The sequence below is a fragment of the Jaculus jaculus genome, chromosome X, assembly GCF_020740685.1.
Source record: "Jaculus jaculus isolate mJacJac1 chromosome X, mJacJac1.mat.Y.cur, whole genome shotgun sequence".
Lineage (NCBI taxonomy): Eukaryota > Metazoa > Chordata > Mammalia > Rodentia > Dipodidae > Jaculus > Jaculus jaculus.
In genome coordinates this window covers 115,829,624-115,853,554 of record NC_059125.1, presented here as the reverse complement: position 1 = coordinate 115,853,554, position 23,931 = coordinate 115,829,624, and the positions used below count along the sequence as shown (strand labels likewise).

At 38.9% G+C, this 23,931-nt stretch overlaps 1 protein-coding gene across 1 annotated transcript in view; it reads left to right on the top strand.

The window, feature by feature from the left end:
- The window catches only part of LOC105943777 (synaptonemal complex protein 3-like), a 79,587-nt gene extending 66,748 nt beyond the window's left edge, over positions 1-12,839 (top strand). Inside the window, exon 7 of the mRNA XM_045139935.1 lies at positions 12,828-12,839. Coding sequence (XP_044995870.1) covers positions 12,828-12,839 — 12 coding nt within the window. The remainder of the gene's footprint in view (positions 1-12,827) is intronic.
- The last annotated feature ends 11,092 nt before the right edge of the window (positions 12,840-23,931 follow it).

Here is a 23,931-nt window from a genome sequence, read left to right as displayed (position 1 = left end):
CTTTTAGCTTTGTCCACAGAAAAGAAAACTCTTTATTTCCATTATAAGCCAAATCTCACAGTCCTTAATTCCTACTTCCTTTAGATCTTTCAACTCCAGCCACAATAATCCATCAAGGTATACTTATAGCACTGCAAGGCATCTGCCAGGCCAAAGTTTCAAATCCTTCCACATTTATCTAACAAATCAGCTACATAGGAAACATTTTTGGAAATTCAGGACCAGAAGACCAGGTCAGTTTCTGAATCTCTATGGGCAATGGCAGAGGGTGTCATTGCCTGATAGCATATCCAAAAGACTCCACGGGAGAGATGGTAGTAGCAACTTTTCAAATTCACTTTGTGACTCACTCTTTTCTCAGAGAGGATGTAACTGAGCACAGGGAGGTGGTCCTTTGAAAAGATAGCATGACTTCCCATCTGAGATTCAGAGTTTCTGGGATTTGGGTTGTGGGCCATTTTTAATAAGCTGTTTTCTTCAGAGCAGATGTATGCTATACACGAGTAGACCAAATATTCCTGACTATCTAAAAGGCCTGAGTGAGAATTTTCCCTTAGTTTCTCTGGTTTCCTGTTTTGGGTGACTATTACTTTCAAGGGTCTATATGCATTCTGCCCTTTCACAGGAGCCATGAGCCACTCCTGTCTGTTGAGCACATGGAATGTGACCAGCATAACTAGAAAATGGCTGTGAGTGTGGATCTTCTGAAGAAGGCTATATCTGAAGGAAAGAGTGGCTTGAGAATGTCATTGCTAGTTGGTTTTTTTTTGTTTGTTTGTTTGTTTTTTTTTGAGTTTTGTTGAAATTCTGTTAGTGTGAACATGTTAGAGTAATTATAACCCGGTATTATAATGGAGCACACCTCTTTATAACACTGATACCAGTGGGGGTTGGAAATGTTAAAGCTTCACATGTGGCTTTCATCCAGTGGCTGCTGGTTAGTGGAAGTGAAACTAGTATTTCTTATGGGTTTAGACTTTGAAGTGATGACTTCTAACTTTTCTCCAGACCAACATGGATGACATCCTCATGAATGAACTCATGCTGCTGGATACATTCCTTCTGCCACTAAATATGCTTTCTGGGTCAGTCACACCTCACATAATTGAACCTGGGCAGGAGTCCCTTTGCAACCCACAGGCATAGCATCAGGCAGGGAAGTTCAGTGTTCATGGTGATTGCCCGTACTTTCGGGACCTTGGTAAGACACAGGTTTGCTTTCTTCACTTTGTTTCTTTATGTTGGCTCAAGAGGCTCACGGGGCTTTGTGTGAAGTTTGGACAGTGGACCATTGGGATCAAGAAGAAGAGTTAAGGGTAGAGGAGACAGGAGAAAAAATTCTGGGCAGAGCAATTAAAATAATAATATTTGAACAGAAGGTCTTTGGGAACTGGCAAATGTAATCGCATTACTCTTGTGGCTTTTAACCAAGAGTGCTATATGGGAAACTCTCTTGTGAATGCTTGAATACTCTGGTGAGGACTATATTGCCCACTAAGTTTTGAGATATGATGTGGATACCAAGACCCACTGCTTCTTTTAGGACATAAATACCTCATTCACATGGAATACCCTAAAGCATTCTCTCTTTAGCCCCTTGGACATGGTTCCATCACTTACAAGTGCTAAGGTCAATGTGTATTTCATTCATTCCCATGAGAGTACAGCCTCTCAGAGTGTAGTCAGAAGACATGGCACACACAACAATCATAATCATTGGTGCTTGTTTCTCAAGATCTCCAGGGAAATACTGCAGATGCTGGTGGAGACCTTCTGCACCTGAAAGGACAAAGTGAATTCTAAAAGGAGCTAGTCCAGTATAGAAAGGCTTATGGACCATGTAACACATGTGACCCTGTATGTTCCTTCACTTGTGGTTCTCCTAAAATGTTTCCTATGCCATTATCGGATAGTTAAATGCCTTGTTTTTCAAATACTCCACACTCGACTTCAGCTGAAACTAATAGGTAGAGATAATGTGATCTGTTTACCGTTTCAATCCAGTTGCCATTTGAATTTGAGCAGATCTTGCTGAAATTATTTTAGTAAGAAGTTTCCCAGTGCATATGAGATTTCTCTTTCTTTCTCTCTCACTGTCTCTCTCCTTCCTTTATTTCTCTTTTCTCAGCCTCCTCCATCCTACATTAGTGTGAGCTCTTTCCAGAAATGATATTTGAATTTGTTTATACAGAAAACACACATTATAGATTATAGAACATTGTCTTACTCTTGCCATGATCTTAGATTTGATTTTCTGGACCTGGGCAGATCTTTTACTCACCATTACTATGAATATGGACTGATCTCAATCCAGTGCACTGTATGTGTAAGTAATAAACACATACACAGTGGAATTCCTATGCAGCTCAGACCCCACTCCAGTACTCAAGAGCTTGCCCAGTTATTCTACAGCTCATCAATACCATAAAGGAAATGTACACACTCTACCTGTTTCAGTCTCTTCAGCATACTTTCTTGAGCAATGTGGAAGTGAACAATGGTGACAATAACATGACTTGAATGCCAACCCAATCCACCCAAAATCATTGGAATCTATACAGCTGTGGCATCTTTTGAGGATTTCATATGGTCTCCTTCCAACATGTGGATCGTGTCAGAAAGGCAACGTAAACTGGATAGCTCCATGACAAATAATAGACAGCATCCATACACAAATACTTTGATAATGGAATTTATAACTTTTGACACAAATTATATGGAAAGTACTGATGTGAAGTCCCTGACCTGCAGGAATATTCCAATAAAGAGGACTGTCACTTTATCTTTTTGTTGTTGTTGTTTCTTTCTTTTTGCTGTTCAGAATGATGTGAGTCAGCCGGGCGTGGTGGCGCACGCCTTTAATCCCAGCACTCGGGAGGCAGAGGTAGGAGGATCGCTGAGAGTTCGAGCCCACCCTGAGACTACAGAGTGAATTTCAGGTCATCCTGAGCCAGAGTGAGACCCTACCTTGAAAAAAAAAAAAAAGATGTGAGTGATTATGGTTCAGGATGGTTCTTTAAGTCTAGATTTTGTCACTGTCCATTACCTGGAAGTTAGGTTTTTCTTTGTGATTTGGGGTGCTTTGTTGTTCGTTTCATATCACTTCCTCCTCTTTGCACCTTAAGTTGTACATTACTGACTTAACCTTGCCCATCCAGTTTCCTTTATATTTCATTCTAAGTAGTAAGTAAATGGGTATTCCTATTTCATGTCCATTTTGATCTTCTTGAACATTTATCTTATGTTCCAACAACATAGTGATTTGGTCATCTTTCATCAACCCAAGGCAGGAGGATGAGGACAAGTTCAAGAACACCTTGTCTCAATAAAACAGGAAGATAGAAAAAAAATGAAAGAAGGAACCAAAAGAGAAAAGGAAAGGGAAAAGAAAAAGAAAATATAAAAAGGAAATTAGGAATTTTCTTGAAGGTATCCTTCTACAGATTGGCCTGGAGCCATTTCCTGAACTGGAGTCATGCCTTGCTTCCTTGGTCCCTGATGCTCCTGAAGATAGTAGGATTCCAGCTTGAATGTTTATTGATTTGTTCATATCATCAAATTTTGCAAACCAATTTTCTTGAAAATAAGGTGCTATAGTGGTACCAAAAAAGCATAGTTATGGCATAGAATAACCTAAATATAGAAGGAGTGGTGCCCCTTGGAAATATGAGAGAGTATGAAGCAAGTAAATGAAAATGCCAGAGACAACAGCCCTCATGTCACTCCTGTACTCTCTTATTGTTCAAAGATGCTGCACTTCATTATACTACAGGAAGTGGCCATCTTGTGCTAGACATATTGTCTTCTACACATCTATGGAGATTAAGAAAGAAACCAGATGAACATACAAAGAGTAGGAAGGGCAGACATAGGGAAAGAACTATCGATATAGTAGCAATGAGCTGGACATGTGAGCAAACACTTGAAATACCAACACTCTGGATAGTGAAGCATAAAGTATTGTCACCCTGTATGGCACCCTGGGACCTTGTTGCAAGAAACAAAGAAAAACAGTGGATTTTGAAATCACAGGTGAACCAAGTGTTGTGGTGCACAATTTTGGTCCCAAAATTTGGAAGGCCAAGGTAGGAGAATCAGTGTGAGTTGAGGTCAGCCAGAGACCACAAAGTGAACTCTATGCCAGACTGGGCTAGAGTGAGACATAACCTAAAAAAAATCCAAGATGATTTGTCTATATTACTTTATATTTCATTATTTACTTCTTTATAAATAGAGGTTACAAACCTATGACGTAATATTACATAATTATTTTATTACATTTCTATATAAATTTTAAAAACTAAGCATACTAAACACTTACCTGGACAAGACACTTTGCAAAACTTGGTCCAAATAGAGATGGCAGTTTATAAATAGAAGATATCAAGAGATGCTCAAGTCTATGCAGATGATGTGATCATTGATGACCAATCAGGCTACATAGAGTATCACTTCTATATACCCAAGGAGATGTCTCACATGGCAGAAATAATATTTCTGCGATAGGAAGAATCTCATTTGTCTGCTTTAAACCAGTGAAGGGTTTTCCGAGGTTTAGACATGTGCAGACCTTGTGGCCACTTTGTGCAAGAAGGCAAATCATCCTACTCAAGATGCTTGCAACTAAAACTTTGCATAGGCTTGAAGAGATGTCTCAGCACTTAAAGGGGCTTGATCATAAGGTCCAACAGCCAGGTTTGATTTCCCAGTACCCATGTAGACCTGATGCACAAAATAGCACATATATCTGGAGTTTGGATGCAGTGGAGTTTGGCCCTGGCAGGCCTATAGTCTTTCTGTCTCTCTTTCACTGTCTATCTCAAATGAGTAAATAAATAATAAATAAGTAAATAACCACATAAAAGACTCTTCTTGGCATTTCAGTCAATCTTCAAGAAGGAAATCAAGATAAGGGTCAACACAGTTTGTCATGGTTACCTTATTCATGCTGGGCCCAGGCACCTGACCTGCTTCTGATGGTTGGAAAGTTGTTTATTTGGGCTCATAGTCTCAAGGAGAAGCTTCTTGATGGCAGGGTGAAGTGTGGCATAAGCAGAGGCTGGACATCATCTGTGCCACAGCAGGTGGAAAATGCCAGGAGGACAATGAGCTGAGTTCTGGCAAAGGCATCTGGCTTTAAAACACTGAAGTCCATCCCCAACAACACTCCTCCTGCTGCAAGACTCCAACTCCCAAATTGCCATCAGCTGGGACCAAGAATTCAAAGCCCCTCAGTTTATAGGTTGGGGTGAGGAGCAGGCATATGAGTCAATCCACTACACTATTCTACATGAAATCACTAATTCCAGGCAGTTCCACTAGAGGATTCAGCTAAAACTTTAGGATCTAATACATCCAACAAGGCATAGACTCAGAGAAGAAGAAATGAAGGAAACAAGAAAAAAATTGCCTGTATCTGATAATGGCATCACATAAAAGGCAATTAATGGCCACTATACTTAATGTACACCAATGCTTAAATGACAAACAGATTTCAACACTAGAACAGGAAAAAGAACATATGATGGTTGAGTGTATGTAGTCCAGGTATGCAAAAATAGGTTGCAATTGACCAATACTTTAACATAAATTATCATATAAATAGGATTAAGGAAAAATGTAAAATTATTTCCATGAACACTAAAAAAGGTTTTATTAGAATCTATCACCCATAGTTAATAAAATCTGCCCCTAAAGTCATCATTTTAAGTATGGGGAGCAACCAAGGCATTGCTCTCAAAGCAAAGTGCAAATGCATAATGCCCATCAGGTTCACTAGTTTTTTTTTGTTTGTTTGTTTTGTTTTTTTTTAAATTTTTATTAACATTTTCCATGATTATAAAATATATCCCATGGTAATTCCATCCCTCCCCACCCCCACACTTTCCCATTTGAAATTCCATTCTCCATCATATTACCTCCCCATTACAATCATTGTAATTACATATATACAATATCAACCTATTAAGTATCCTCCTCCCTTCCTTTCTCTACCGTTTATGTCTCCTTTTTAACTTACTGGCCTCTGCTACTAAGTATTTTCATTCTCACGCAGAAGCCCAGTCATCTGTAGCTAGGATCCACATATGAGAGAGAACATGTGGCGCTTGGTTTTCTGGGCCTGGGTTACCTCACTTAGTATAATACTTTCCAGGTCCATCCATTTTTCTGCAAATTTCATAACTTCATTTTTCTTTACCGCTGAGTAGAACTCCATTGTATAAATGTGCCACATCTTCATTATCCACTCATCTGTTTCGGGACATCTAGGCTGGTTCCATTTCCCAGCTATTATAAATTGAGCAGCAATAAACATGGTTGAGCACGTACTTCTAAGGAAATGAGATGAGTCCTTTGGATATATAAAGCAAAGCATTAGGTCGTTTACTTGCGACCTTTCTAATTTCTTAATATAGGCATTTAAGGCTATAAATTTACCTCTTAGAACTGCCTTCATTGTGTCCCAGAGATTTTGGTATGTTGTGTTCTCATTATCATTTGACTCTATAAATTTTTTGATTTCCTTTTTGATTTCTTCATTGACCCATTCATCATTTAGTGGTGTATTGTTTAGTTTCCATGATTTTGTGTATGCTCTATAGCCTTTCTTGCTACTGCTTTGTAGTTTAATTCCATTGTGGTAAGATAGAATGCAAGGAATTATTTCAATTTTCCTGAATTAGTTAAGATTTGCTTTGTGTCCTAATATATGGTCTATTTTAGAGAATGTTCCATGTGCTGCTGAAAGGAATGTATATTCTGCAGCCTTTGGATGAAATGTCCTGTATATATCTGTTAAGTCCATTCCTTCTATGACCTCATTTAGTCCAGATGCCTCTCTATTTATTCTTTCCCGGGATGACCTGTCAATTGATGAGAGTGGGGTGTTAAAGTCACCCACCACCACTGTGTTTGGTGTTATCTGTGACCTTAGTTCTAATAGTGTTTGTTTGACGAATTTGGGAGCCCCCATGTTAGGTGCACATATGTTTAGGATTGTAATGTCCTCCTGTTGGAGTGTGCCCTTAATCAATATAAAGTGACCTTCCTTATCTTTCTTGACTAACGTCGGACTAAAGTCTACCCTGTCTGATATTAGGATAGCAACCCCTGCTTGTTTTCTAGGCCCATTTGCTTGAAACACCGTTTTCCAACCTTTCACCCTAAGATAATGTCTATCCTTTGTAGAAAGGTGAGTTTCTTGGAGACAACAAATTGTAGGATCCTGCTTTTTAACCCAGTCTGCAAATCTATGTCTTTTCGTTGGGGCATTGAGGCCATTGATATTAATAGATATTATTGAAAGGTGTGTATTTATGTTTGCCATGTGTGTGTGTGTGTGTGTGTGTGTGTGTGTGTGTGTGTTTCTGGTTCTACCTGCGCTCTCTTCTGTTAACTAGTATTTGAGTATTGCTTGTTTTTTCTAGGTTCCTTATATGTGTGCTTTTCCTTTTCTTCAGCATGGAGGATTCTATCAAGTATTTTCTGTAGAGCTGGTTTTGTCTTCAAATACTCCTTTAACCTGCTTTTGTCATGGAATGTCTTTATTTCTCCATCTATTTGAATGGATAACTTTGCAGGATAAAGTAACCTTGGTTGACAGTTGTTATGTTTCAGAACTTGGAATATATCACTCCAAGCCCTTCTGGCTTTAAAAGTTTGTGTTGAATAATCTGCTGTAATCCTGATGGGCTTGCTTTTGTAGGTAACTTGATTTTTTTCTCTAACTGCTTTCAATATTTTTTCTTTGGTTTATGTGTTTGGAAGTTTGATTATAATATGGCGAGGAGAGGTTCTTTCTGGATTTTGTCTGGCTGGGGTTCTAAAGGCTTCCTGTATCTGCATTGGCACCTCTTTCCCAATTTGGGGGAAATTTTCTTCTATGATTTTGTTGAAGACGCCTACTATGCCTCTGGAGTGGAGTTCTTCTCCTTCTACTATGCCCTGAATTCTTATATTGGATCTTTTCATAGTGTCCCGAATATCTTGAAATTCCTACTCATACTTTTCTATAAGTTTGTCTTTCTCTTTGTTGGACTGCATTAGGTCTGCCACCTGGTCTTCTAGCTTAGATATTCTGTCCTCTCCCTCATCCATCCTACTGGTGAGATTTTCTACAGAGTTTTTTATTTCATTAACTGTGTTCTTCATTGCTAGTAATTCTGACTGGTTTTTCTTTATTATTTCTATTTCCTTATTTATGTCTTGTATTGCCTTCTTTATTTCATTAAATTGGTGTCCTGCATCTTCTTTGATTCCTTTGATTTCCTCTTTGATTTCCTCTTTGATTTCTTCTTTGATTGTTTTGATGTGTTCTTCGACCTCTTTGAACATATTTATAATCATTCTTTTGAACTCTTTCTCAGGCATTTCCTCTAACTCTTTCTCACTGGAGGACATTTCTGATGCATTAATACTTTTAGGTGGATTTATATCGTCTTGCTTTTTAGTGTTTCTTGTGTTATAATGTATATATTTTTGCATTTTGGATTAAGTTAATGCTTGGATTTTCTAGGTAGCTGTGTATTCTTAGCTGTATCAATTGATTTGATGTAATATATTTTCAGGGTAGGACCTTAAGGTGTTAGGTGTGGCTCTTAAGACTCTCAGAGTATCTACAAAGATGTTCTTAGGGGTTGAGTTTCCCTGCTATAGGAGTATTCAAGCAGGCTGAGTGGAATAAAATACAGGTAGATTCTAAAATTTAACTAAACACTGTACACATTCAATCAAAAACAGCCCTGAGTATGTATGCAAGAGTAGTTATTATGATGACCAGATCCTCTATCAACAAAGAGGTTAAGATTTCTGGTCTGTTGAGGGATCCAAGTCAGCTTGCGACCAAGTGAGACCCTTCCCTGGTGCAATCCCAGTTATCTTGGATGATTTTGGTCTCAGTCAAGTTGCTGCCTGGGTCGTCGGGCTGCTGTTCTGATTTCTGGAGCTGGGCACTTGGTTTTCCTGCGGGGCAAATCGAGCCGCTGCTGCTGCCTCTGCTGCTGCTGTAGCTGCCACTGCTGGAGCCACCACTGCTGCTGAAGCTGCTGCTGCTGTGTCCACTGCCGCTGCTCCCCCTGAAGCTGCTGCTGCCGAGTCTGCCGCTGCTGCCACTCCTCGGTCTGCTGCTGCTGGGGCCGCTGTTACTGGTGCTGGAGCCACTGATGTTGCTGCTGAACTTTGCTCCTGCTTGGGTCCCGTGTCAGCACAAGTTGGCGTGACCGAGTCCCGGGACACTGCTCTGTTCGCTGGAGCTGGGCTCAGGCGGTGGGGGAGGGGAGGGAGCCGCAGCTGCTCTGGTTCTCTTGCTGCTCCAAGTGTTCTTCTACCTCGCGGTCTGCTCCTCCGGTGCTCGCTGCTGCTCTCCCCTCAAGTTTCCCGAGTTGTGGAAAGCACCGGTGTGAGGGAAAGCTCCAGCACCTGGCTTTTCCTGCGGCTCGAGCCGAGTCTGGAGGCTTTCTGGTGCTCCGCGGCCGCGGCGGCTGGCCGAACTGCCAGAGCTGCTTTTCCCGCCTGTGCAGGCTCGGGATGCTCTGGAACTCTTCTACTTCTCTGCTGCCGCTTCAATTTCCTATACACCTCACTTTTTAGTAAAAGTGTGTATTTTGCTGAGTTTTTTTGGTCTTTTTCCCCCCTAGGCTGCTTTGGCGTGGTACCTACGCCGCCATCTTAACTGGAAGCAGGTTCACTAGTTTTTAAACATTGTATTCTATCTCAGGGGGAAAAAGTGGTACTGGAAATAGAAGCCTTAATTTTGGCAGTGTTCAATCACAAAAGTACATGGTTATATTTAAGAACCTTGCTGAACTCAGAAAACAGGATGTGAATGACTAATGCAAAAACAATTTTCTTTTATCTGTGAATGAGGACTAGAAAGCAAGATGTCGTAGGCAGGGAGAATGAGGGAAAAGCAAGTGGGATGGGACCTAAGTCAGAAAGAGAATATCGTCAAAGTGCTCATTTATAAAGTGGGGACTGGTTGATCTTGTGCTTCATGCATTAGACATTCTCTTTGTCTTTTACAGATTAATTGACATTTGAAATAGAAACTGTAGTAAAGTGCCAGGTGTAGAGACTACCAAAAGCTGTCAGCATCTTTAATATTCGGACATGACACTGCCACCATCTACCAACAAGATGGACAGGCATTCCAAACTATCTTTGGCTCCACGCAGTCTGAATAATACCCACCCCTACCCCATACCCATAATGGGACTTAACTTCACACATCTCAGTAAACATCTGCAGGCTGACCCACAAGGAATACAAAAATTGAAGGATTGGTGGAGGTCATCTATGCTTTGACATGGTGATATAAAATAGCCATGTGCAGTTCTAGAGAGATTGTTTAATGGTTAAGGTGCTTGTCTGCAAAGCCTAAGGCCTCTCTCTCTCTCTCTCTCTCTCTCTCTCTCTCTCTCTCTCTCTCTCTCTCTCTCTCTCCAGATCCCATGTAAGCCAGATGCAGAAAGATGAGTGACAAGTGCAAGGTCACACATGGCCACTAGGTGGCACAAGGCTCTGGAATTCAATTGCAGTGGCTGAGGCCCCGCCCCGCCAATTCTCTCTCTGTCTCTTGTTCTCTTTCTCTTTCTCTCTCAAAAAAAGTAAAAGTAAAAATAAAACAGCCATGTACAAATGTGTTCTGTGTCATTGCTGGGCATTCCGAGACAGACACAAGTGGTCCGAGTGTCAGAGGTCAGACCTGCCTAGTTGCTCCTCATACCTATTGCGCATGCACAGGGCAGGAGCCAATCAGCAAAGTGCATGGCTGAGGAGGGGGAGGAGCAACCGGCTTCTTCCGTTCTCTTGTGAATTCCGTTACCTCAGGAGGCTGTCATGGCGGCGGAAGACCCGTAAGACTGCTTCTTCACACATTGGGGTTTTGTTCTGGAAAACGGGGCTTTGTCCAAGGGGAACCCAGGACCCAGGCTGCTCCTCACCCAACCCTGACACTGATCCTTTCCCTGACCCGTGAACAAAACCTTTCCTCCTGGACTTGTCTGGGGCCTGTGACAGGAAAAGGGAGGTGGTGACCCCGCGTGACGGCAGGGCCTGACCAGCGTGGGGACCCGTGGGAAGCGGTCAGGATGGGTCCAGTGGTTTCCAGGGGGAGTTGGGCAGTGGGGTCCCTCTCAGGACACTGTGGAAGGTTGAAGGCCGGAGTGGCACCTTTCCCGCTGGGCTTGTCTGGGGCCTGTGACAGGAAAACGGAGGTGGTGAACCCGGATGAGGGCAGGGCCTGAACAGCGTGGGGACTGGTAGGAAACGAGTCCAGTGGTTTTCGGGGAAAGGAGTGGTAGAGGGAGGGGGAGGGGGTGAGGGCCCCTCTCAGGACACTGTGGAAGGTTTAAGGAAGGAGTGACTGTGGAGTTTCCCCACACGTCTCCTGAGATCCTCTACAAATCCATAGTTTCAGGAAGTTGAGGACACCTGCTAGATTTACCTCCATATGCTGTTGAGCTAGTATGACGTGATTTTTATGAGTCCAAGGTTAGAGTTAGGTATTAATATATTCTAATATATGGTGTATATTAACATATAATTATGTAAATGTAATAGTTGTCTTCATATTTAAATGTCAATATATAATTATACAAACATGTGATATAATTTTGTAATATGAAAATATAATAATGTTTAAGTATATTGACATATAATTTGGTTGTATAAATAATAATTATCCAAATACAATATTCAAGTATGTTATATGATTATTCTAAGTCACAGATTATACATAAATACATATCATAATATTTGAATAATGTTTATCAATGTAAATTACATTGCATAAGTACATCAATAATCATAACACATATATAATATATTAACATTAATTATATATTATTTATCAATATATACTGATTTTAATATAGAGTATTAATTGTAATTATATAGTTACTATATATTACATTCATGTATAAATGTACATAGATTCTGTAAATTATTCATTTATGAATGTAACAATATATTTATATATAATTAATATGTATTCATAACAGTGATTAGTCATAAGTATTCTATCATAATATATTTTTATATTGTATACTATAATCATGATAATGCTATATCATAATATACTGGTATAATAACTAATATATAATATATCAATATATATTAATTAAGGCTTATACTAACACATCTGGCTTTGTTTTTTGTACTATGTGTATATTTGATATTTTTATTTATTTGCACATATTAATGTGCATGGGAGTATAGGCCATGGTGTCTTCCTGCTGCACAAGAATATCAGACGAATTGTTTGGCCATTTTTTTGTATCTGGCTTTAAGTGGGAATTGAGAAATTGACCTAAGTATGCATCCTTAGCAAGCCCATGTCTTTAACTACTAAGCATTTTCCCCAGCCCCATATTTTGTGCTTTTAAAACCTTGTTTTTGTATAGGCCAATCTGACCTGGAACTCCCCATGTAGCTTGGGCTAGCCTTGTATTTAACAATTCTCACTTCCAAAATGCTGCTATTAGAGACCTGAGCCACCGTGCCTACCGTTCCTCTTCCCCACTCCCTTTTAAGGTTTTGAGGATGAAAGCCAGGTCCACTTGCCTTCTAGGCCTATACTGTACTCCATTTCCAGGCCTGTAAAACTTTATGTTTTTGATTTCTGACTGTGACCAGATTTTTGGCATGCTTGTGATCTGTCCTTATAGCCATCAAAATGGTACTTTGAGGCTGAGATATAGATTTATATATTTACTCAAATTTATCAAGTAGCTGACAGAAATGGGGCCATAATTCCGGTGCCTCAGTGGGTAAGTGCAATCACATTTAGAGTCAGGGTATAAGCTATCAATTTTATGTTGCCTTTTTAGATTAAGAAATGACAAATTGCTAACTTTTGGTTCCAGAACATGAGAAGGAAACAATTAGCCTTTATGCACCCAACTTCATTCTTTTTTTGACCCTGTTTACTATTTAATTTTATCACCTCATTTAAATAAGTGTTTGTATTCAGACGGGTAAAGAGATTTGTTTTTGGTTTTGTGTTTTGAATCAGAAAACATCTAAACATGTCTTCCTGTGGAAGAAAATGTTCTAGGAAATCTATGATGTCACCAGATGAGAAGCAGCGCTTAGAAACCTGTGACTTTAATGAAGAAGATCAAGATCAAGTTCTCAATATTGTCATGGAGCCTGAGGAGCCCAAGAGGCTGGAGGACAGTGAAGAGAATGAGGAGCCCGAGGAGCTGGTGGAGAGTGAGGAGCCGGAGGAGATGGAGGAGCTGGTGGTCGAGGAGCCAAAAGAAACCGAGGAGCTGGAGGAGAGTGAGGAGACAGAGGAGATGGAGATGCTGGAGGAGAGTGAGGAGCCGGATGAGCTGGAGATCGAGGAGCCGGAGGAGACCAAGGAGGTGGAGGAAGCTGAAGAGCTGGAGGAAACCAAGGAGCTGGAGGGGAACGAGGAGACGGAATTTGTGGAGCTGGAGGAGACCAATAACATGGAGGAGATGGAGGAGACCTGGGAGCTGAAGGAGACTGAAGAGCCAGGGGAGCCAGAGGAGACTGGGGAGACTGCAATTAATGGTACGAAATATCTAGTGTTGGGCCTGAATGGTGTCTTGTAGTTCATTGGCTCTTTTTTTAACCTGGTCACCTAAATGGAGTAAAACTTTGTTAAACAATTTCATGTACATTGTTTCTCATATGGTCTTCATAAACCTATATCAAGTTCTAGAAACACATATATTCTCTGTTACCTTTGCAGTACAAATATGTGGAAAGAGTTTAAAACCTTTTCCCTATAAAATGGTTATGAACTGTGATTTAATTTTGTCTAAATGCTAACAAAAATATTGCCATACACACACACACACACACACAGAATTAAATTTAAAAAATCTTACATAGGCATAACATTGAAAGAACTGAAAATAGATATACTATTCTGTTAAAATTTACCAAAATAATTATGTTCAAATGTGTATTTATATTGTCATTACAGAAAAGAGACTACAACTTCATAAATCTTTGAACAGCTTATCTTCTGCAGAAGTAGTTGGAGATATGGGGTAATATGTTCAACAATATGTTTTTATTTCAAAAATAGTGTGAAGCAACTGGCAAAGTCCTGCACGCTGAGTACTCAGGATGGGGTGAGAGGTTGGTGGAGGCAGTACGACTAGGAATCTAATGTCGGTTCTCAGCAGCAGGCTTGTGGCCAGTCTGGAATGCTTGAGACACTGTCTCAAAAAAAAAAAAAAAACCCACAAAAGAAAACCAAAAAATGAGAAAATTTTATACTTTATCTAACAACCATTGTATATAAATTATTCAACACATAATATTTCTCTTAAACTAGGCATTATATATTCTAAATACTTAATTTAAAGGCTTCTTTGGTAGTTCTAGCTATCAAACTCTGGGCTTTGTGCATTCTGGACCAGTGTTACCCCACTGACCTGCATTGCTGCCTGTAACACTTTTTATGCAATTTCTTCACAGAATTGAAGAGCAAAATATGATGGATAAATTAGGAGGTATGTGTTTGGAGATATTTATATTTAGACAAAATGTTAAAAATAATTGTATTACAGGAAATGTTAATATATGTAATATAGGACTAATTTAGTGCCTTGCTCTCCTTTATAGGATTTTGAATGAACATTTTTGATTTAACACATATTTTCTTACTTAACAGTTTCTGTGAGGGGATAAAAATGATGCTTTTAGACATGTGTGAATTTAATGGTGTTTAAAAAAAATAAGACTTGAGAACTTCTTGCACTTGTTTGCATTCACAAATGTGTCTCTGTGTATACCACAGCTTCATCCACTGCACTGACTTTCTAGTACACTTGTGTGCCTTTCGTGGTGGAGGATAGTGTAATATAACCATTATTATTTTATACTAATAAATTATGTGCTTGAAAAGGAAAGACAACATTACTAGCAAGTAAAAAAGTTATAACCACATTTACAGTGACCTAAAGTTTTCAAGAATGTTAAGATGTATAAGTTACAGGAGCTCTTTTAGGAGAAGTTTATTTGTTTCCATGATTAATCAGAAATTTTAACATGACATCATGTTGTGACTTTGTCATGTTCCCACCATATTATCCTCTTTATACCTTTTTCTTTAGCCGCCATTACACTGAAGGCCCCTCCTTTTTCCAGGTAGTTCTTGCTTTGTTGTTGTGTTGTCTCATTCCTTTCCTCGTCCTCCTTCCTCTATGTCAAAATGTTTATGAGTTCAGGACTGGAGAGATGGCTTAGCTGTTAAGCACTTGCCTGTGAAGCCTAAGGACCCCAGTTAGAGGCTCGATTCCCCAGGACCCACATAAGTCAGATGCACAAGGTGGCACATGCATCTGGAGTTTGTTTGCAGTGGCTGGAGGCCCTCGTGGACCCATTCTCTCTCTCTCTTTCCCCCTGCCCCTTTCTTTCTGTCTGTCTGTCACTCCCAAATACATAAAAATAAAGAAAAAAAATTTAATGTTTATGAGTTTAGAACACTGCAGCTCTTCTCAGGCTATTTATAATCTCCATAGAGTCATGGATGCACCAGTCAATTCATGTCAAGAGGGCTGTACCCCACAATATATCTTCTTACCCTGCAGATCTTAAGGCTTTCAAACAAAAATCTAATGCCTTTATCTCCTGGGTGCTCTGTCTACTGATATGTGTGATCTCATCCCATCCACTTTAGGAGACAAAACTGCTTAATAAAATTTAATATCAGGCCCTTTATAGGGATTACTGATACAATAAAATCTTCTTTGAAATGTTTCTTCAACATGGTAGTGACAAAGTACTTGTTTTAGAATTCTAGAAACTAAAAGCATAAAATATTTCTATAATACCACTTCCTCATGGCTACTACCATTTGTGGTAGAAAAGTACATGTTTAGCACACATTCTGAAGTATTAAAATTTTTATAAACTCTTATATTCCAAGGTGAAAAGTATCCTATGAAATACTCTGGAAGTATTTTTAAATGTTCTTAAATAAGTTATACTGATGTTTGCGTGACCTAAGATATTTCTCTGTCTTTGACCTTTATTTTTATTAGTAAAATGTACATTTCAAAGTAACACTACTACAAATAATATTTTTTAGTATTTGATTTAAATGTCCCTTGTGGATTCTGCTTTATAATCTTAATTGTTTATGTTTATTATTATTAACAAGATGTTTCTTTTGGATACATCATGTGTTGGCACCCTCTTTTCCCTTGTCCCTGACCCCATCCCATTGGGAAAGCTTCTCAGTGGGGTTTCAGGTATTCCCCATGAGGTTGTAGGTTATGCATTGTGGGAGCAGTAGTCAGTTATTTTGGGGGGAAGGGAATGCCTCTTAGCATGCTGTCTCAACCTGTGGCTCTTGCTGCCTTTTGGCCCCTTCTGCAAAATTCCCTGAGTCACGGAGGTTGAGTTTTAAATCTACTTCAGTGCTGGAGAGATGGCTTAGCAGTTAGTTTGCCTGCAAAGCCAAAGCCACAGGATCTCAATTCAATTCTCCAGGACCCATGCAAGCCAGATACACAAGGTGGCACATGCGTCTGGAGTTTGTGTGCAGTGGCTGGAGGTCCTGGAGTGCCCATTCTCTCCCCCTCTCTCTCTATCTCTATCGCTCTCTCTCTCTCTCTCTCACACACACACACATAAGGAAATAAATAAATAAATAAAATTTAAATCTACTTCGTTGATGAGCTCTCAAGTGCCTCTGAATCTCTACTTTGGGTATGTCTCCTACAACCTGGCACTGATTATCAGGAGCAGCATGGAAGCAGCACTCTTGCTCCTCTCCCCATTCCTCTGTGGATTCATCATTGGCTTGTCTAAAGTGTGAGGCTAGTTTATCTCCTTTAGTCTTGTTACTTTCTGAGAAAGAAGAACAGATTCTTCAATGGAGAGTAAAGTCAGCATAGTTTAAATGGGATAAGCATTATTAATCTAGAGAGAATTTGATGTATGTAACCCCTCTTTTAGCCAAAGACTAGTGAGAGCCTGACACTGGAGAACATAATCTTTGTCTCCACATGATTGAGATCTGGTCTCTAATTCCAGATATGGGTTCCTTTACACTAAGCATATCTCTTAGCCAATCAGAAAGCTATTGGTTACCCACTTAGGCTGTGTGTACACTGTGTCAGGGTGTTTGCTTCTGAGTAGCTTAGTCCCTGGTTGCTCAGACTGTTGGCCATTTCCCCCTAGTAACTCATGTAGTACTTTCCAGCACTAGACAGACTGTCTGGGGACTGGCTTTCTTCTAGATTCCAGTCAGGTCTCTCTGTGCTCTGTATCAGCAGAATATGTTTTTTTCAGCAATTGGGTCTTAGCTTTTGCCTCAGGCAAGTAATCAAGTGCTTTCATAAAAAGTTGTCTTGATTTGGGGACCTTGTATGTCTCTCTGATCAACAATTCAATGTGGGTAGCAGCCAACCTCTGGTACTGGGAGTTACAGGTCCAAGACAGAAAAAAAAAAAGAAGCTTTTAAGCTTAGGCTTCATTGCACCCTCACTAGAGCCCTACATTTCAGGTGCTCCCCCATTACTCCTTTTGAGGGTTATATCTTTTAGGCTATCTCTAAAGATAAAGGTTTCTGTGGTATCAGCTCAGTCTGGACTTAATTTTGTTTTTGTTTCGTCCCTCCCCCCAAAACCCTTCCATACCTGTTTTCTGGACCTTGAGTTACCTATCAGGTATGACAGCAACTCACATGCAGGTCCAGGTTAGGAACCACAGATAAGTGACACCATGTGGCGTTTGTCTTTCTGTGATTGTGTGAGTTAGCTGAGTATGGTCGGTTCCAAGTCTGTCAATTTTTCTACAAATTTCATTGTATCACTTTTTCTTACTGCCAAGTAGAATTCTACTGTGTAAATGTACAACTTCATTATCCATTCATCCAATGATTCTGCTTAAAGAGTTCGTTTTTCATTTTCTATAATGAGAACAATAATGCAGGTGAGTGTCCTTTTAAACTAAGAATGTTTTTTTTTTTAAATTTAGAAATATGGAGCCTTTATCATAGTGTTACCTCTTGAAGAAATTAGTCTGTCCTTAACTCTTTTTTTGGCTTTTGTTTCATTTCACCATCTCTATGTTAAAAAATTTTGCAGAAGATGGGGGAAAAAAAGGTTATTAGAGCCACAAGTTGGGCCATTATGCACAGAGACATTGCCTCTCCCCAGCAAGTGACTGCTGCTCTCACAATGCATAGCCCACAATCCCCACAGGGATAACCTGCTACCCAAATGAGGAGAGCCCCTTTGGAAAAGGGGCAGAGGAGTGAAAGGATGGAACACCTGTTGTTTCCGTACTGAGTATGTCTATAACTAATAAAAAAGGAAAAAAAAATCAATTTGGAAAACAAGACTTTTATATGTCATTGAGCTTGTTGAATTAATACAGTTGTGATTACTTGAATATGTAGGAAGACTATAATTTTATTCACATTAAATTTAATGCATATTTATTTTCTATGAAGCTGGCCTTAACAAGGCTGATCTTGAAAAGAGGAAAGGAATGGAAATGTGTACTAAAGCTTCCATCAAAGAGAGTAACCACAATATCCAGCAAGTTTGGAGATCACAAGAGCAAATGTAAGGTCAATATTTTTAGAGCCACATGTGTATCATTTTTGGTATATATTTGTGCAAGTTGATTGTGTAAATACTACCCTCTTCTAGTTGTTGGAGTGTCTAACAAAGGCAGTTGCCTTAATTTTTCTCTAAGCAACTAGTTTTACTACCACCTGACCTCATACAATTGAGATCAATGAGTTACTAGTTGGCAAAGATTATTTTTTTCTCTATAGTTAGCAATTGAGGTGGGCTGTCCTTTTGGAAAGTATTTGATTTCTTGCAGCTGATTTTTTTGTTTATTTTTATTTATTTGTTTGAGAGCAACAGACAGAAAGAGAAAGAGGCAGATAGTTAGAGAGAGAATGGGCGCACCAGGGCCTAGAGCCACTGAAAAAGAACTCCAGATGTGTGCACCCCCTTGTGCATCTGGCTAACGTGGGTCCTGGGGAATTGAGCCTTGAACCGGGGTCCTTAGGCTTCACAGGCAAGTGTTTAACTGGTAAGCCATCTCTCCAGCCCGGAAAGTATTTGATTTCTTTCAAGAAATAAAAAACTGAACAAAAAGTATGTCACAGAAACTTAATTTTATGGAAGTTAGCTGTTTTGACAAGATAGAAAAAGTTCATTTTCGTATTGTAAATAACTTCATTAACTTAAATATGCTTTTTATTAAGTCTTAGCTATGCCAAAATGAAGGAGAAGGTAAATGAAATTTTTCTACATGGAAATCATATATTTACCAAAAAACAACCTGTGTTCACTCTAAAAAAGGAAAAAACTGCTAGATATGAAATAATTTTTATAAAATCAAAGAACATATATGCGCACATATACATATATGATAAAATATCATTATTTAAGAGGTGAAACATGTGACAACCCTTTTCTATTAGTTTGTCAGGGAAAATTATTTCTGGAATCTGTATAATTGTAATTTTACTTCTCATTTTTCTATCAGAATATTTAATCTACAAATATAGCCTTCCTTTTCATAGTACAAAATATTAAAATTTAATTTTCTTTTAAATATTTTATTCATATTGGTGTGAAATGTGAACATTTATTACTATATTTTACAGGAAGAAGCTTAGTAATGAATATTCTCAGAAGTTTATGACTGTTTTTCAGCAGTGGGTTTCGGACATGAAGGAATTACAGGCACAACATGATGACCTACGTGTTGGTATCACTGTGAGCTTTATAATTATCTGTTATAACCAAGAATCAGGTAGGAGTAGAGAAGCTACAATTGTGTGAAGCACATAGAACAGAATTAGGCTTGCTTACCCATTATAGGCTCTATGTTCTAGTCCTTCTGAACTGTAAGGCATGTAGGTACATACTTTGTTCTCAAAAACTATTTGGATCTTATTATTAATTGGGATCCCTAAAATTATAAGTAACAGAAACTCATCAAAGGATAAAAGAAAGATTACATTTTTCTGAAAAGAAATCAGGGGTAGGTTATCTTTTGGCCCAGTTGAGTGGGGATAGTGAAAGGTCATATGTGTGGTGTCATCAGGAATATGTTATTAATTCTTTGTGATCTTAATATATTAAATATTTTTTCAGTCTTAGACTTACTAAAGATGTACTAACTGGAGTTGACTGAGACAAATTCTCTCAATAGCTCCAGCAGAAAATTTCTAAAGAGGAATATCCCTGAACTAGTTTGGACCAGTTGCCCTTTCTGAATCAATCACCATAATCACAATATGGTTTATCATTTCCTCCTCCCTCATTCTCCCCCCCCATCCTCTCCCCTTCCCTTTCCTCTCTCCCTTCCCTTTCCTTTCATTTCCTTTTTTTCTTTGCTTCCCCCTCTCTCTGTTCCTCCCTTCCTCTCCTTTCTTCCTTTCTTTCCTTCTCTCTGTCTCTCCACTATGTATCTATATCTCTCTATCTATCATTTAGTTTCTTCCTGTCTTGGGAAGATGCAAGATAGAACAAGGGAGATGCTAAGATAGTATCCTTCACAATATACTTAACCTTAATGTTTAGACATGTGTATGACTCTAAACAGATGTGAAATGGAAGGCAAGCCCAGTCCTAATATATGGCATTTACTATTTTTTATAATTTTTAATCATTTTATAGGAGTAAAACATTATTTCTAAAGTTTGAAGTCCTAGTCATGGAAATCAATTTTGAGGTTAGATGGTCAACTTAGATACAGAAATGTTTAATTTGAAATATACATGAACTTTCATGGGGAATAGACCATAGCTATATGAGAATGGAGTTGAGAAGAGAGCTATGACTTACTGATACAGTATTGAGAATTCTCATATTAAAGGCAGTTTTTAAACCATAAAAACTAGATTAAATCTCCAAGGAGTGGACTGTAAATATAAATTAAAATCTACAAACCTACCCTTGGAGCACTTCAATGTTGAGAGTTCTAAGGAGTGAGAGGGAATTAGTAAAGCAGATTGAGAACAAGTTGTTTAATAGGTAGAAAATAAATTACCCTAAGGGAAGAACATTTTAAAAGAATAAATGGACATTAATTGTTACGTATGATGCTTATTGGCCCAATAAGGTACATTTGGCAATGGGAAGCATTGGTGTCCCAAATCAGAATTAAGTGGATAGAAAAGTAAGAGCAAACCTCACCTGAATGCACACAAGACAAAACAAGAAAGAAATGACTGTGGTAGGGTTAGGGGGAAAAGGAATAGAAGATTTTGTTTTATTTTTTTTCAGATAGAAAGATAACATGTTTGTTTACTGACAGAACCAACCTATAAGGAAAAAATATATATATTTCCTTATTTCTTTGTACTTTAATGCTAAGAATTAGAACCTAGGGGAGTTTAGGCAAGTGCTTCAGTGAACTATGTCCCCAGTTCTCTTTGTATATTAAGATAGAGTCTAATGAGATGGTCCAGAATTGCTGTTAATTTGTGATCATTCTGCTTAAGACTCATGAGATGCTGGTATCATAGTCTGAGACATGAGGCTTAACCTGAGGGGTAATTTTTAAAAGCCAGATAAAGGAGAATTAATTGTTAGCTTCTTGAGATTAAGTGGCACATTTGAATGCTTTGGAGTAAATAAAGAATAAATGCAGTACATGCTCATAAACAGGCAATTGAATATGTAAACATAGACAGATACAGGTTGGTGATAGATGTGATGGAAGGCTATATTTTCTCTTGCTTTCTCCTTTATTTGTAGTGAAATAAGGTCATCATATGGTGAAATTTGTCATAGATAGAGTTCTATAGATAAGTTTTCCAAGCTTCATATTCTGCCAAGAAAACATGAGGGAGGTACGGGGTATGTGTATGTGCACATATGTATGTATGTGTGTATGTATGTATGCATGATTATTTGTACAATTCAAGGTAGGAAAGAGGAAAATGAGGATAAGACGAGTATTGATAGCAGTGAAAAGCAGGTAGTATCAATGGATTTTTCGTCCTGATAGTTACTTATGTGTAATACTGAAGACAGTAAGATACAGTGGAAAGGGAGGAGTTTTTGAATGCACAATTTATGGAGAAACAATATGTATAGTGGTTAGAGTCTGCATTCTAGAAAATAATTATTTAGGTCTAAACTCTAGTCTAAGAAGTAGCTACTTATGAAGTGATGGACAGAGAATTTACTGGCATACCTTAGTTTCCACATCTTTGAAAGTAACATATCTCACATAGTCATTGGGAGGGTTATCAGAGTTCAGTTAGAATAAATTTAAATTCACTTAAGGGTGTTCAGAATTTTTATGTGGTGTTATCAATACTATAAAGAGATTGTTTATAGAAATGGTAAATCTTAGAGTACAGATACTTAAGTGAATAGATAGAGAACAAAAAAAACTTTGGTAGATAGTATGTTTAAAAATGTGGAAGCGGTAAAGAAAAATGAAGTTATGAAATTTGCAGAAAAATGGATGGACCTGGAAAGGATTATACTAAGTGAGGTATCCCAGGCCCAGAAAGCCAAGCGCCACATGTTCTCTCTCATATGTGGATCCTAGCTACAGATGACTGGGCTTCTGCGTGAGAATGAAAATACTTAGTAGCAGAGGCCAGTAAGTTAAAAAGGAGACATAAAGGGAAGAGAAAGGAAGGGAGGAGGGTACTTAATAGGTTGATATTGTATATATGTAATTACAATGATTGTAATGGGGAGGTAATATGATGGAGAATGGAATTTCAAAGGAGAAAGTGGGGGGAGAGGGAGGGAAAGACCATGGGATATTTTTTATATAATCATGGAAAATGCTAATAAAAATTAAAAAAAAAAAGATTTTTTTTAAAGTGGCACATAAGTCGGGCGTGGTGGTGCACACCTTTAATCCCAGCACTCGGGAGGCAGAGCTAAGAGGATCGCTGTGAGTTCAAGGCCACCCTGAGACTCCATAGTGAATTCCAGGTCAGCCTGGGCTAGAGTGAGACCCTACCTCGAAAAACCAAAAATAAATAAATAAATAAAAATTTAAAAAAATGTGGAAGAAGGGCTGGAGAGATGGCTTAGCAGTTAAGGTGTTTTCCTGCCAAGCCATATTACCTTGGTTCATCACTAGTACCTATATAAGTCAGATGCACAAGGTAGCACGTGTATCAGGAGTTCATTTGCAGTGGCTGGAGGCTCTGGTGTGCCCGTTCTCTCTCTCTCTTTCTCTCTCCATGGCTTTCTCTTTCAAATAAAAAGATAAAACAAATTTTTTTAATGTGGAAGAACATGTTATTCGAATATCATCTCTGTAGACATTGGCATAATAAGCTATGTCATGAGCATGAACTCCTCTTACTCAGTGTCACATGCTGCACTCCTGCAACACCAGATACGTAGGAGTTTGAGGAAGAAGGTTACAAATCCCAACTAGCCTGTGCCAACACAGTGCGACTGGGTACCAAAAAGAATTGTTAGCAAATTATAGGATTGTATATTAGATATAAAAACAGATATTATATTACTTTTCCATATTACTTACTAAGGCACAATATTAAAACAGTCTATTGGGACTGAAGAGTTGGCTCAGTGATCAAAGTATGTGCTTGTAAAACCTGAAAATCCAGGTTTGATTCCACAGTACCCATGTAAAGCCAGATGTCCAAAGTGGTGCAAACATCTGGAGTTCATTTGCAGCAGCTGAAGCTCAGATGTACCTATTCTCTCTCTCTCTTTCTCTCTCTCTGTTTACAAATAAAATATTTTAAAAATAATCTGTTATAAAATTAATCTTTTGGGGCTGGAGAGATGGCTTAGTGGTTAAGCGCTTGCTTGTGAAGCCTAAGGACCCCGGTTCGAGGCTCGGTTCCCCAGGTCCCACGTTAGCCAGATGCACAAGGGGGCGCACGCGTCTGGAGTTCGTTTGCAGAGGCTGGAAGCCCTGGCGCACCCATTCTCCCTCTCTGCCTCTATCTGTCTTTCTCTC